Here is a 15,793-nt window from a genome sequence, read left to right on the forward strand (position 1 = left end):
ACCCTTTCTTCAAGATACTTCACTTATCAAAAGATCTGACAGATTTAGACAAATATTTTTCTCAAATACAATTATAGACTACATTTTAGAAAGAAAGCAAAAGAAAGTTTTATTTTTATTGTTCTGCATCAACATTGTGTAGTCTGTCTTGCTAAGGGGTCACCCCGGTCTTAGAATAAAACTTCTGTAGCAAGAACATCTCCTTAAGATTCATTAACACTGTCCTTCCAACAAATAACATTTGTTTAGAGACTTAGCCAGGATTCAGGACAAGGCAACACTTCAGGTCATAATGTCAGGAAATTTAACAGGTGTCCTCTGGTAAGTTATCAAAAGTGCAACTCTCAAAACAAGGCAGAACAGTATCTAAGTTAGGAACCTGTACATCTCTGTGTTTCTTAGGAATTGCTCAGTGTTTTCCGCTGCAGGAGGACTCCCAGTCGTTCAGGTTCCTGCCAGAACTGCAAGCCTTATTGCTGGGCACATTGAGTTTCAGAGGTTGGCTTAGAAGATACATACAATGTTGTGTACTTTCTCTTTTGTGTTTTCTTCTCAGTTGTGATTTTATTTTCTTTCTTATCTTCTTTTTCCGTAGTTTCAAGTCTGGATTCAGCTGTTAACCTATAGGCAAAGCAATCATTCTAAATACATAAACAGGGCTAAAATAAGATTTTCAAGCAAAATCAACAAGCCAACTGGCACACAAGAGCACTGATATGCCAAGACAGATCAAGCAATGTTTAAGTACAAAATGAAATTAAAAATAGCATTTCTAAATCAGTCCTATTCACATTTCATCACCTCAAGTATGGCCTTCCTTTTTTGCAAGTTACTAAACCAGCAAAACTGAACACTAGTTTTCACTGGCTATGAATTTATCTTCCTCAAGTCATGTAAGTTTTGCCCATGACTAATTGATCCCTGTCTTTACCTGAACCCACAAGGCTTTTCCAACTTAATTTGTTCCCCCCATTCTAAGACAGGGAGTGAAAGCAGCTGAGTGGGCATCCAGCAGCAAGCCAAGCTTAACTCATCAGAGTCCTTATACCAAGCCAGCTCAGACCACCTCTTCAGAGCAGTGTCATATTTGTCGAGTGTTCTCATAGGCAAATGGATGGATCAGAAAGGGACAGTTAAACACTTGCACTTAAAAATCCACAAACTTGTTCAACTACAAGGGGATTTGGGTCAAACTTTATCCAGATCTCCTGCTGAGTCAAACAGCTATAAGCATTTGCTGTTCCTGTTTGACTGAAGTCCAAATGAGGTAGATTTGGCATTTGTAATCCAGTTAAATAATTTAAAAGAGCAAATAAACTCTTGGGCATACAAGCCCTTCCTCAGATCAAACTAAACCAACTTCAAACAAATGCAAACTAAGTTGAGCAGCAAGGACTGGAAATAGCTATTTCAGTTTCAGAAGGGAAGAAAAGTAATTCAGTACACAAGTATCTTTTCATAGGGCAGTTGGCCTGACAGAAGACGTTGCTACCTATCACCCCTGCATTGCCTGAATTACATTACTAATTAACTAAAAACTATCACATCAATATTTAAATCTTTAGTCTCAAGTACTGTGCTCCCAACACTCATATACCATAAACTAATCAGTACCATTATCTAATAAAGTATGCCAATGTTTCCTTGTTATAAGCTTTCGGAAGCATATCCACACCTGCGGCAGATGTGTACATCTGCTGTTAGTTACTGAGCTTCACCCTGCAAAAATCAGTTGCAAAACTTCAAACCCATACAAGCACATATAGATCACTTCTGACCACTTCATCTTCAACTCCTAAGCTGGCAAAACTTTTCTAACACCACATTCTAGAAATCAAATCTGAAATCAAGTCTGAAATCACAATTACTGTGGATCTCACCACTGTCATGTTTCATGGATTAATACTGACACAGCTCAAGTCATTCTTGCACAAAAACTACTCAATTTACAAGAACATCTCCAAATGACCACAGGATCCATTCCAGCCAGAGCATGACATTTTACACAAGGTGAAAGATTGATAATTATCCACCATGCACATGCCAAGTACTTTTTACCTCTCCCAAACTTGCTATTTTCAGGTCCACATTCCTAAAAAAAATTCCTGCTCAAGTCACTAATATTTTTTGTGCTTCTGCGTTTAGCTGTATTCCTACACAGGGTTTGGCCACAGAACAGTAGAGAAAATCCCCTCATGTTTAGAAACTCAGTCTCTCCAATAATCAGATTTTAACCTAGCTAACTATTTCATAAAACATCAGTGTTAAAGAAATACTCAACATGATCTTATCATCATCAATTGGGAATTTAGTAGTTCATCAACACCAGCAAAAACTTAAACAGAACCTTCTGCCTGGATTTGCCTTTTATAGGTTCACGCCACCATTGAAAACAACTCTAAAGCTTATATGGAGTTTTGTGGCTTTCGTTGTTGTTGTGCTGGTGGTTTTCATTTTTTTGAATCTACTGATTAATGTTTTATTCCTTATTTGAACCAACAAGATTAGTGCAAGATTAGAACCTTCCCTCTGAACTGTGACTTCATCTTCTTCCACTTTTTTTACCTGCTGTTTTCAAACATCCATCCCAGAAAAATTGTTTCCTCTCCTTCCCCCCTCCCTGGCGGGTTTACCCACCTTCAGTTCACATAAACCGTTTCTAACAACTTCCTGTTGGCAGACATTGTACCTTTCTTTCCAAAACAAACATCAAGAAAAACTTTTCACACCCAGGTTACACGCTATTCCTTGATGTGTACAGAACACTGGCAAAACTCACCACCATCACTCAATTACCTTTCCCCTCAACTTTCACCACCCATGTCTGACATCTCTGATGCTCCTCAGCAACATTCCCTGCACATTTTGCCACAGCTACTTCAACTGCCCTGTCTGTCATCTTCTTTTCAGACTGTTTCAGAAGACTGTGTGGTTTGGTTACTTTATCTGTTAATTGCATTCAATGCAACCCTGAATATTTTATTTGAGTCAAAGCATCAATCCAATTACTTCTGAATGTCATTAATTGTGGATATACTGTACAGATTTCCACTTAAGGTCTTCCTGTCTTTGAAGCTGCTATCATTCTAGATTCAATAAACAATTTTTACTAGCAGACATTAGGAAGTTGTAAGCTCAAGACATTTAGGTTCTCTCAAATATTTGTTTTTTCTACCTCCAAATACACCAATACGTGTTAACTAAAATTATGAACAAAAGACAAAAGCATCAGCTGGAAAAAAGTCACCATTCCTTTTGCCAATATAAAAAAGGTGAAACTAATTACTGTACTAAATTACCATCTATCAAAAAGAAACTTAAATTCTCAAAGGGAAAACTTCATCTTGGTTTAGCAGTTGTGTCTTTAGTGACCATACATTCAGATTATGGAATTCAGTTTACTGACAACACAAATAGCATAACTGTCTGTTGCCTTGTACGAGAAAAGTTCTGTTAACCCAATTCAGGTTAAGAACTACTTACATTACTTTTAGGCTTTTAGTTTCATCTGAAAATTGATGAGTGCTGGAATGATATATGCAGCTGAAGCATACCACCTATTGCCTTTGCTGCTTTGAAATTAAACAGTTGCGTGGCAGCTTTGAAGACACTCAGAAAACAGTCCTGTTCCTCAAGCGAGAGCAAACAGAATGAACTGTCATGCTACCAGCACCCCGAACCATTTTCAAGTAATGGGAAAGGTATATCAAAGATTGTTACAGTTTCAAGAGTCTCTTGCATTAGTCATGATTTTAGTCTTTCTAAAAGGTTTTAAGAGGTTCAACGTAGGCAGTCGGAGCTGAGGAATTACACTGCATGCAACACTGAGGAAATAGATAAAGAAGTGGATAGCATAGTTCATGCAGCGGAAGAAAAGAGGTGCAGGTCTGTGCTGATTGCCTTGACCATAGAGAGAAGCTGACACTGACCTGGGGGCAGCTGGAGTCAAGAAATTACTTCTACTTTGGCTACATGAAGGAAAGGCATCATGAGTCTCATCTTTAATTGTAACTCTCTTCCTTTCTCTTTCAGGTTGAACTACTTCTTGCATTGCTTGAAGAGCTCTATTTAATGATGGTGCTTCAAGAGCATGTTTTTTTGGAGAAGCTTCACTTTGATCCAAGTTATTGGAAGTCATCTTTATTTCTTCCTTACTTGGTAACTGAGAGAGAGCAGCTTCTTTTACTGAAGTATTTTTTCTGTCCAAGCATTCGGAAGTACTGTCGACTGGAATCTTCTCCCTCTTCTTTTTAATTTGAGTGCCTTTCAGTAATTCTAGGGAAAAGGAATTTACTTTTTGTACACAAGTGCAGCTGGAGTTAACTTGCCCACCCATATGTTAATAATAAAACTAATAAAGAACATTTCACATTATTAAAGACCTTGGTATAATTCTTAATGGACTTTCTACATCCCTTAATGATAGTCTTTTCATATAATCTTTTATCAGCAAGTAAGCATCCTAAGACAAGCCAGCTTGCAAAAGTTATTTTTCTCTCCACCCACTCTCTCTTTTTAACAAGACTTTTAATGAGATGCTTTAAACTACATGGATATGCACAATTATATTATTCCCATTTTGGAGGCTGCTGAGTTAAGCTTCCACAACTAAGATTTTAAAATTCAATCCTTTGGACAAATGGACAAACCAGAACACATTCACCCACCTAGTTCCCTATTTATCTTTCTCCAAAGGCTACAACTCCCCATTTCTGCCCATACCCAGGTATCAGCTGTTTTTCAGGGGGCTCTCTTTTGAAAACTTGATCCATATTAACTTGAGCTACTGAAACAGTTTTTCCTCTAAATGCTTTGCATCTCTTATCCTCTCCTAAGAATTTGTTCCCACCTACTTCACTACAGTTACCCATCTATATTCTGAAGCCCCTGAACACTATTTTGTACTCTTCCATCTTTTGAATTTAATATTTGCATACATACTTAAGTAAGGTGCTCAAGCAGGGCAGGGCTTTACTATTTCATTTCAGTTGCTTTTAGACCAAATTATCATCAATAAAGCAGATATTTAATCAGTTTAGATCTGGAACTATCTAGATGTCTTCCTGCTTCATATCATTCAACTTCAGGAGGTTGAGAAGAGCAGATCTTTTCCATGTGGAAAATATTAGTAGTTACCTTCAGGTTCGTATTTCATTTTTAGGTCATCCAGCATAACCCGCAAGTTCATATTCTCACTCTGAGAAGCTTGCAAATGCCTCTCATTTGTGAAGAGTTTCCTTTCAACTTCCAGAACCCTTTGGCTCTCATACAGAGCTTTCATCCTCTGCAAGGATAGTTCATTTTTCAAGGTTTCATTTTCCTTGCTAGGGCAAAATGAAAATTATACAGTCACTCAAACCAGGTTGTTGATGTTAATAACAATAATATAAAGTAGCTCAGCTGCTCTCTTTTGCAACAGTAAGTAAAATAACAAAACACTGCTCAGACCAATAACGAATAATGGTTCCACACTAAAGAGACATTGAGCCTACTTGCACTTACAGAGGACTACATACAAACTAACTAAAACTAAAACGGAGAATAGAAACACATAGCTGTAAGTGTACAACCAACTTGTAGGCCTCAGATCATTAAGTACTTACTTTGACTTGTCAAGTTTCATTTGCAGTAAATCTGCATAGTAGCCATCTTCAGACTCTTCTTGGGAGCTCCTACTAGCTTTGAGTTCTTCTGTATTCTCATATAAAGTCTGACAAAGAAAAACTATGTTGTCAAATAGCAACCTTTCAGAAGGACATGAGCTAAGACCTCAGGTGAGTTTTTCCATGCATTCCTGCAAAGAAGCCTCATCATAGAGATATTGACACTTAAGAGCTCAGTTGCTCAGAGTACTTCCTCGTTTGTTACAGATGTCAAATAGCACTGAAACTGACAGTTCTGTCTCATTCACTGAAAGAAATAAAATACCAAGTTCTCAACTTCTAGTTTCCACACTGCATTGTAGAATGGTTATCTTCATTTTCATTTGAAAAAACAGGGTATTTAGTTAACACACAAGGAACTTGTTTCAGCCTTTATTTCTAGGCTTCAACAGCTAGACTCCAAAGCTAAGACATACAAACCATGTTCATCAATAGCCAAAATAAGTAACATGACATTCTGGTGGATTTGGGTCTTTCTCTAAGCAGGGCTCAGATTTAACCCTGTTCCACAGGTCTCATAGGCTTTCATCAGTTACTGACTACTAGTACTTCTGATGGTTATTTGGATCAAATCATATCACATCCTGACACTACTTACAAGACAGAAACAAATACAAATACTGATCGAGCTTATACGTGATAAAACTAGTCAAGCCATCAAGCTGTCTCAGTTGCTTACTAAAATAGGCCTTGCTTTATGCCACTAGCTTCACATTGGGTTAAATGCATAATAGAGGACACTATCTTAACAAGCACAGACTTGCTACATTCCAAGGCTGTGATAAGAAAGGGTCAGTCACATCCACATGTAAGAAAGGCCACCGCTTCTCTCTGGATGAACACAAACATCAGTATGATTACAACAGGGCAGCAGGTGCTCTCATGTGTTTCTCTCTTTCCAAACTATTGAAAAGATACTATTAAGTTGCATAGAAGGACTAAAGCAATTGCTTTACAAGTATGATTAACCAGTTGTTTTTCTAGGAAAGAGCATGCTTCAAATGCAAAGTTAAGACATATTAAGGAAATAAAAATCCAAGAAAATCAATACAGCTGAGAGACTACAAAGCTATAAAGCCTAAATACACACAGTAAAATTCAGAAATGGTTCTGTCTTCCGAGAGAAAAATCTAATGTCATAGCTCAGTCAACTCTGACCAAGTAACTGAATTTAAACTTGACAGGTAACTGTAAAATATGAAGGTGCTACACACAGGAACTCAGAAAAGATTGTTTTGCCACACTGGACCTTGGAAGGTGTAGGATTTTTTGCTTCTATAAACTTCAAAAGTTTGCTCTCCAGCTGTAAAAGAGAACTTTGGTCAAATAAAGGTATGAGTAGTCTTTGAATCCCTTTTCAGACCTAAGCATGGACTTCAGAGTTTACAAAAACGTTCTTATCTTGTGTTTTAACTTTACATTATTATGAGTGGAAAACACTTAATTACAGATCATTTACCTTAAATTTTTCTAGCTGCCTCACTTTCATAAGAAGATCTTCTATCTCACCATTCTTTTGCTCTAGCATGGACTGCAAGCGTTCCAGCTGCTCAAACTCTGCCTGAGAGCCTTTTATTTGTAGCAGTGTAGCCATTTGCAGCTGGAATAAAGGAAAAAAAAAAGTCCTTATAACAAATACTGGGTTAAGTGACTGAAAATCTCAGCCTCTTACCCCAATCAATTAGGGCATTCAAGCCTTGTAATTATAAACCCAAATACAGAATCCCACTAGATGCCTCAACTCTAGTCTTTACCGCTGTTATCACAGGTTGAAACTAAAAATCTTTAGGACAGCTGAAAATTTACTGGACAGAGTAACCCTGAAGTATCACATTTTTCTCTGTAGTGAATAAAGAACCTAAAAACATACTGTCAAGGACATATGCAACATTTCACATTCAAACTGTAAACACCAAGTCAGCTAGACATAAACTTCAGCCAGCTTGTTTATCAGAGCTAAAAATGCATCCTATTCATAAATTCTCACTTGGAAAAAAAACTCCAGTGCACCAGCAAGTTTTAAAACTCTTCTTCTGCAGTTCTGATTCTGAGATACCGGTAAAATTAAATTTATCTTCTATAGTATTTAATCCAAGAATATTAGCTGCTTCTATTCCTTCAGTGGAAGACATCCATTCAAGCCAAGGAACATCCTTTGTCATTACAAAACAAGTTTATCAAAGAAAAACCTTGCATTATAATGATGCTGTTAACATGATATCATGAGTGCCCTAATAAATTAAGTGGTTTTAAACACCTGGAGAATCAATACAAAATGCAATACTGGAAAGACTTAAAAGGGTGTTAGTGGTAACTGTAGCTTTTTTAGCAGTCTAGCCAATATGGATAACAGATAAAGCAAGAGAAGAGCATTTACCTTTCAGAATCTCCTTTGTCAAGTAAAACATTGTACACAAACTAGAGGTAAAAAGTCAACCATCCCCTCCTCATAGCTTCTACAGGACATAAGGGAGGCAAAATTTTAAGCCCCACTGGCTGACTAAAACTATCCTTTAGTTTTCTGCATTATCACTGCTCTTCATGTTTAAGCACTCTCCTCCAAAAGCATGATCAAGTACTTGATCAATGCACAAGGATCCACCCTTGTGCTGGCAAATCAGAAGACCAGCATAAGAATGGTGGTCAGTTTTGCAGCATTCCCTTATTTCTTAAATCAGCTTGTGCTAACTAGTTCTCAACAGTATCAACCAACAGGACCCCATCCTACGGAAGTGGAATATAAATGAAATAATTACAACCAAAGTTAGGACTTCTTCTTGCAGTCAAGACGGAGAAGCCAGAAAAATGCAGTCAAAGAAGAAAGCAACCCAGAGTGATCAGAAGACAGAGAACAAGTCAGCCCTCTTCTTGACATTTACTCCTGACAACCACAGTTGGTAAATAGACAAGTAAATGATTCATGTTGTACAAGAACTAGAAAGAAAAAGCACTTGTCAAGACAAACCGAATGCTAGTTTAATTGTTGGAAGTTGTACTTGTACCCCTTTAACAACCACTGCCACAATAAGCAACCACAGTGCCTTCAGCAGAGCTGGGAACTCCAGTAGTAGCACTAATAGCAATAGGAAAATGCTGATGCACCATAAAAGTCAAATAGCACAATATCCCTCCCCCCAGACCACTGTATCAGATTTTAAAGATAAGCAAATCCCCTAGCCTGTGTACTAAAGCACTGTCTTATCAAACCCCAAGGAAACCCTGGAGTATTACAGTAATGGTCATACCTTCATTCTTTGCAATTGTTCTCTAGTGAATGCATGCTGTTTTTGTAGTGACTGATATTTTATTCTCATACTGATCAGTTGTCGTTCCATTTCTGCCCTACGGTCCTCCACCTACAGAACATTGTTAACAGTTATTACTATGAAAACTATAACACTTGTTGTCACTTGGATTACAAGTTTTACAAGGAGATGTTACCTAGAAACTGATGTTGGTTCTGCAAATACTGCTTTTCCAACCACAGCACCGTTGTCATGACCTCTGTCAGACAGTGCTGCAGCAGCTGAAGCCCAGTCAGTGAAAAGCAACAGATTTTTATTCTGTTCCGTTGGTACCAAAATGAAGTTAAATTTGACATGTCTCAGTGTTGCTGTAGAACAGTTTTGTCCATTCACAGCAGAACAGATAAGAAAATGTGTACCAATTAAATCAGTTCCCTAGGTCTTGTCAGCAAACAAACTTCCTATGCATTTAACAGCATTTGAATTCTTATTCAAAAAACAACTAAAAAATTAGTTTTGCAGAGATGCTCAAACATCCAGCAAATCTCAATATGTTTTTAAAAGACACCATTTAAGAGAATCTTGTAGTATTTCTCATACTATCTTCTGCATTAACAAAGGTTTACAAAACCACTTGGAGCTAAGAGCTGCAGAAAGAACTGTGATGAACCCTCAGTCACATCCTCTGTCATGACAGCCAGGTAATTAATTGACTTATTCCATTAAGTTTACTAAGTCCCTAATTCAGAGTACACATATACATTGTTTTCCTTATACCAGTTCCTTGACAGTTCAATACTGAAGCAGTATTTGAGGAACAGACTCACACTGGCCAGATCAGGTACCGATACTCTAATATTTTCAATGCAACATAAGAAATCATACTTATGAAGTAATTTGTATCTCCTCTGTATATTCTCAGGTATCTGTGGCATAACTGTACCTCTGCAAAGAGAGAATTGCCTTTACTTGTAGGGTCCAAAGACTGCTGCACTGCATGATCCAGCTGAACCTGAAGCTCTTGATTAGCCTCACGAGCTTTCTAGATTAAAGCAAAGAGGATATTAGTCATTTCAGCATCCGATGTACTGCATATATTCATGTAATCAGATAATGTTACCTCTTTTTCATATTCTATGCCCTTATCACAGATTATCTTGTACTGCAGTACTCTTAACTGTACACACAGTTCTGGCCAGAATCAATTTCATTTTACTGAAAGGCTTAGTATTACACTTGCTCTTCAGAAAAAGAGCATAAACAAAATGTATAAAGGAAAACTTTGATATATATCAATTGGATTAATGATATTTATACCACTGGCCTTACTGTGCTGTGTAGTCACAAATCCTCTACTGCCCAGTAACAAAATTTCCAAGGCATTCAGTAGCAACTTGAAATAAAAATGAAAATTGTATCAGTGACCTGCAAGAAGGTCCTGTTATGAGGCAGAGTGCTGCAAAGCAAAGGATCTCCATACACAGCCTTCCACAAAAGGACAATGGAGAGAGTATTAACAACAGGGAACACCAAACATGACAAGCCAGTTTTTTTGGTTTGGTTTTTGTCCCCCCTTTCTGCTTATTCTCCCTCCCTGAACTCCTCTCTCAGAACATCTGATTTCACTTTAAAAGCTAGCACCACAACTCATGGAATTTATCTACCAATTTTGAATAAAATTAAGACAATACCTCTAATGCATTACAGTAAGAAACAACTTCTTTTTCCCTCTCTTCTTTTTCCCCCTGTATACGCTCCACCTGATTACGCAAGTTACTGTTCATGAGTTCTAGTTGTTCTTTACTGCACTGCAGTTCATTCAGCTTTTCTTCAACACTGGCCTGAACAAAACAAAAAAAGAAGTATGAAATAAAAGGTTTATAAAACAATTAGAACAGGCATGTGAGCCAAGCAGGTTTCTTAGTAGCAATTATTCTTACTACAAATTATCAACTTGAAGAGTTGTATTAAAGTCTAGTTACCAAAGCTGTTATTTTTCTCCAGTGCATATTTTCTTACTAGCAAGCCAATCACACAGCAACAACATACAGAAAATATGTACAAATGAAATGCATTAAAAAAGGAGAACTTCACCTTCAACTAGCCAGCATTCCTAATAATTAAGGACTAGTCACACACCTTCACACTTTCTAGTTCAGTGAGTTCTATCTGAAGATTGAGCATTTCTGAAGACATGGTCTCATGTACACGTTCAGACATCATATGCAGTTCTTCTGATTTGGCAGCAATTATTTCCTTCTGATGATCCACTTTGTGTCTTAATTGTTTCTCCGACAGTCGGGTTTCATCTAGTTCTGCTTTCAGGTTCTCCAGCTTAAAGACAGTTGACAAATAAGTAGTACCATTTTATAATTATTGAAAAGCATAATAATTTTGACTGTTCTAATTACAGAAAATGTGTTAGAAATGCAACTTAAGAGTAAACTTTTAAAAATAAGCTTTGAAATGTAATGAATTTCACAACGTAACTATGCAGTTGTTTGCTAAAAAACAAACAAGGAAGCTCCCCCATATTAAAACTATTTATTACATTTGTAGTAACTGGGTAATTATGAGTTAAATATGTATTCTTTAAAAAGGCATTAGCAACATTTTAACTATATACTAGTCACCAAACCTTGTTTTTAAGGTCACTGATTTCTTGTCCATAGACTCTAGCAAGCTGTTCTTTCTGTTTATCCAGTTGCACGTTTTGCTGTTGCTTTAGGGCGTCACATTCGAAAGTCAAACTTTCCAACATTCGATTCTTAAGTTCAATTTCTCTCTGAAGAGAGTATTTATCTTGTTCAAATTTCTGAAAGAAATAACATACTACTAAATCTAGATGTTATATTAATAAACGCTTAGGGAACAACATACTAAACACTGACTCAAAACCATGACATTAAATTCCTAAAACCTGTAGCTCATTCAACCCCTTGTTGAAGGCCTAATTAGGAAATTGTCATACCCCTTTAAGAAAAAAAACAAACAAACCAAAACAAGCAACAGAAAGAAAACAAAGCAACCCCAAAACACACTCCTCTGAAATGTTATGACTTCATTAAGCACTGTAATATTCTCTTCTTCATGGAACTGTATAGTTCTTTGCACCAAACTTGAAGGGTGTGGTCATCTTTTCTGCAAGTGTAAGGGGAGCTCACAGTCCCTTTACCATCATGGAACCCCACTATGTTAAAAACTGTTAGTCCATCAAGGGTTCATTCCCTGACTGTAGAACAGCTGGGTTCAATGTCTGTTAAAGACATCTACATTGTTAACTATTATGTAATAAATCCCATCAGCCCTTCAGGTTGAAGACGCATCACTTTTAAATCATCTTCCCTCTATGCCTGATTTTGATTGCTAATTTTAAAGGTAGTTTCATTTTACTTTTCCACTCAGCTAGCAATTAAGGAGAAGCAAAAAAAAAAAATTAGAAGGTGAGTCTTGGTAGCAGAAAAGGCTTGGGAGTGCACTGCTGACCAGAGCCATGAGAAGCAAAAAACTATGGTGCTTTGCCTACACAGACTTATACAGAAGCACATAGATTTTTTCTGAAAGACTCTTGTGCCTCCTGTTACAACTTATACTGATCTTCACAGTAATTGCTCTGGCTCTCAGATTCCAAAGACAATAGATGTAAAAGCTTTAAAGAACCTGTTGAATAACCACAGTTCCCACACATGCTGTTAATTCTGTGTGAAGCACACAGTTCCTTCCCTCTACTCTTGGAATTTAAGTTCCTAATCGATCTGCTTCACACAAGCCTAACTCATAACTTTGCTCCAGCCTAAAAACAAGGTTACAGCCTATAGGTGCAGCTTCACAACACAGAAGGTAACATCTCAGATTATCTGCAGAAAAGGGTGATGTTGCCCTGCCTTACTTATCACCTGTGCTTTCCAGCTGCCTCGCCTGCACTCAGCTAACAACAAACTTATTTTGAGAAGCTATCAGGGTTCATTCAGAATAGCAGGGTGCCAGAACTCTCCCACTGGATAAAAAAAAAAACAGACAAAAGAAGAACTACAACAAAACCACAAACATTTTAGCTCTATCACAAGAGAAGGAACGGATGCACAGCCAGAAACAGACTAAGTGAAGAGAAATGCTCAATCTGAAGCATGGGCTGACGAAAATCAAAGAAACACTCCACTGTTTATGAAAAGTGGAAGATACTTCCCTGACTGGAACTTTCTTGCACAATTACTAAGAACACTGGCTAAATATGACCTCTCTGATTCAACACTACACTACTTTTTTTCAAGAGGTAAAGAAATGTAAAAAAAATTCAGAACCCCTTGGTGTTCAGAAAATTGGAAAGCTTCACAACAGAACAAATCACTTTTAGTCTTTGTCCTAGCATTCTTCGTACAGCCTTAAGTAATAAAAAGCTTGCAGGGTGAGTACAATAGGAATGAGTTACTAAACATGCCCAAAAAAAATGCTCTGAAAAAAATGTTAGCACTTAGTACATGTTTTATATTTAAGGTAGAGAGCAGAGATAAAAAGCCCTCTGTGCAAATACTTAAACTAGGAAGGTTTATTGCATTTAATCTAGACTCGAAAATGCATTTAAAATGGAAAAGAGCTATACTTAAAACAAAGTTCCTCACTGCATTTTTTACTCAGTTTAGAACATCACCTCAGTTTTCTCAGTCAATTCACGCCGTGTTTCATCCAACTGATTCTGAATTTCACTTTGGGACTCCAACAAATGCAGCCCGTACTGCGCTGCCTTTCTGCGCTCATTCTCTGCTTCCTTCAGTTGGTGTCTCAGACTTGAAATGGTCTCTGTCTCCATTTTTCTTCCTTCTGTTACTTCAACATGGCAAACACAAAGTTATTTTAAAGATACATTGCAGTAAATTAACAGTAGTTAATCTGAAAGAATTCACTGGATTCGCTCTCTTAATCGGGACACAAGGATCTATTTTTGCATTAACACAAGACACACAAAAAAGCTCATGAACAAACAGTCCTGTGAAAAGTGAAGTAACAACTATTCCTCCATGAATTTGGTTAACATCTTATTCCAACTATGTCTTAAGTAATAGCATGCAGCAGAACAACTCCTATGTCCCCAGCCTGGTTTCCTAGCACACTAGAACCAGAGTTCATCTACTGCACAGTTATTCTCCAGTATGCAAGGGAAGACTAGGAAATAACCTTGGAAAAACAATTCCACGCACATGGCTGACAATATTTGCTGTGGTATTACAAATAAAGCCACACTAACTACAGCAGCAGTTGTGTACACAACTGACACTACAGATTCATGTAGGCAGCTGTATTAGCAGGATAGTTTATTCTTAATAACATTAAGTGAGATATAGAAACTGATAAAGGTAGTTGAATGAAGAGAGTCTAAAATAAAAACCCTGTTAAAACATACTGAATTTTAACACGTATTTTTATCTTAAGTGCTTAATGGAGCCTTTCATGCCTGCTTTCTGGTTTAAACCTAAGTTCCTGCAGGTAACCCATTTAGTAATAAGTACCTCTCTGTCACACGTTTCAGAAAATTCACCCATTTCTATCTTTATATGATAATGGATGACACAATTAAAGGTGATTTTTTCAACAAATCAGTAAAAAAATATCCAAAACAAAATATTTAAAGGAATAAAATAAATTCAAACTAGCACCACAAGCTTGCACCACTACGTGCGCCCAAATCTACTAATATCTCCACACTGCAAAAAATCCTAAGCCAGAAATTGCTAAACAACTCAGGCTTCTGGACAACATAAGCCAGGAGTTTTCTCAGTAAGTATGCACTCACAATGATACACAAATACAAAAAAAATATCTGCAGTTGATTCTTCAAAGCCAGAGTTCATAATTTTAATAAGATTTCAAGACTAAAGTAATTCTTCATTGAAGAGCTATTCTGTGCTTTTCCTTCTTTCATACAAAATTTAGTTGTTGCCATTTCTATGTGGCCTATGTATTCTTCTGCATGTTAGCAAGATGCCAGTCTTGCAATATAATGCCTTTACTTTATTCAGCCAGGCTCCAAAACTTCACCTTTTCTCGTCTAACCATAGCAGTATTTGAAATACTACTTTTGCACCCTTATGCTGAAATGAGCCAGAGAAAGGCAGGAATTTTGCATACCTAAAAACTACCCATAACTAAAAATCAACAATCTTATCACTAGTACAAGGACAGCATCACTGTGTACAATTTGGTAATTTTATGTTTTGCAGCAAAATGTAGCAATACAAGCATATAGAAGCAATCACCCCTGGCACACATTGGCATTAGTAAAGGGGATCAATTAATCCTTATTCACTTCATAAACTGAATTTTAAAAATAGCTTTATTTTCTAACCAGACAACCATATAGAGGCAAGACAGCAATTTAGCTTGCTAATTTAAATTTGAGTAATCATCTCAACTCACCTTCATAAATCCACTTAACGCTTTCTTGACCTTTTTCTTGTATGCCACCTTTAAAAGAAAAAAAAGAAAGAAGCAAGAGTTGTCTAGTCTGGATGAGCATAAGACGCCATCACAGCACAGTCCTTCACAGCAGTCCTCTCTGAAGAGGTTTAATGCCTGTGGCTGTCTCATGAAAATGCAAATCACAAGCCAAAACCTCATAGAAATGCAAATCTTATTCAAATGTCAGTTGAGACAGCTGTCAGATAGTTTAAAAACAGCCAGATCAGGCAATGGTGCCAAGGGATAGATGCTCTGCAATTGGCCTGCGGGGCAAGTGAACAGGCTGAATATCCAGGGTCAGCTTCTTCCAGCACACACACTATTTTTAAGGGTTATTAAGGAATTTCGTCTTGCTCCCTCCTACTTCTTCCATCTCTTTCACATGCTGTCCTACAGTTTCACAAACTTTAAACTCTAAAGAAAAGAGTTACT

At 37.2% G+C, this 15,793-nt stretch overlaps 1 protein-coding gene across 1 annotated transcript; it reads right to left on the reverse strand.

Moving 5' to 3' along the window:
- Positions 1-470: 470 nt before the first annotated feature.
- Positions 471-15,351, reverse strand: SPDL1 (spindle apparatus coiled-coil protein 1). Its single transcript, XM_010001941.1, has 12 exons — positions 15,320-15,351; positions 13,557-13,732; positions 11,547-11,723; positions 11,048-11,242; positions 10,600-10,749; positions 9,852-9,950; positions 8,909-9,019; positions 7,123-7,263; positions 5,604-5,710; positions 5,137-5,324; positions 3,930-4,275; positions 471-621 (listed from the first exon to the last, which is right to left on the reverse strand). The coding sequence occupies exons 2-12, from the start codon at positions 13,713-13,715 to the stop codon at positions 471-473; spliced, it is 1,824 nt and encodes a 607-aa protein (XP_010000243.1). The 5' UTR covers positions 13,716-13,732; positions 15,320-15,351.
- Between the last annotated feature and the right edge of the window lie 442 nt (positions 15,352-15,793).

The sequence above is a fragment of the Chaetura pelagica genome, unplaced genomic scaffold, assembly GCF_000747805.2.
Source record: "Chaetura pelagica isolate M959 unplaced genomic scaffold, ChaPel_1.0 scaffold356, whole genome shotgun sequence".
Lineage (NCBI taxonomy): Eukaryota > Metazoa > Chordata > Aves > Apodiformes > Apodidae > Chaetura > Chaetura pelagica.

What these genes read in the sequence shown, in the direction of transcription:
- SPDL1 (XM_010001941.1), bottom strand. Translation starts at nt 13,715, where the DNA reads ATGGAGACAGAGACCATTTCAAGTCTGAGACACCAACTGAAGGAAGCA. An exon ending in ATGAAACTTGACAAGTCAAA is followed by an intron (nt 5,325 to 5,603) that starts GTAAGTACTTAA and finishes ATTTTGCCCTAG; the next exon opens with CAAGGAAAATGAAACCTTGA. An exon ending in TTGACTCCAGCTGCCCCCAG is followed by an intron (nt 622 to 3,929) that starts GTCAGTGTCAGC and finishes CTTTGCCTATAG; the next exon opens with GTTAACAGCTGAATCCAGAC.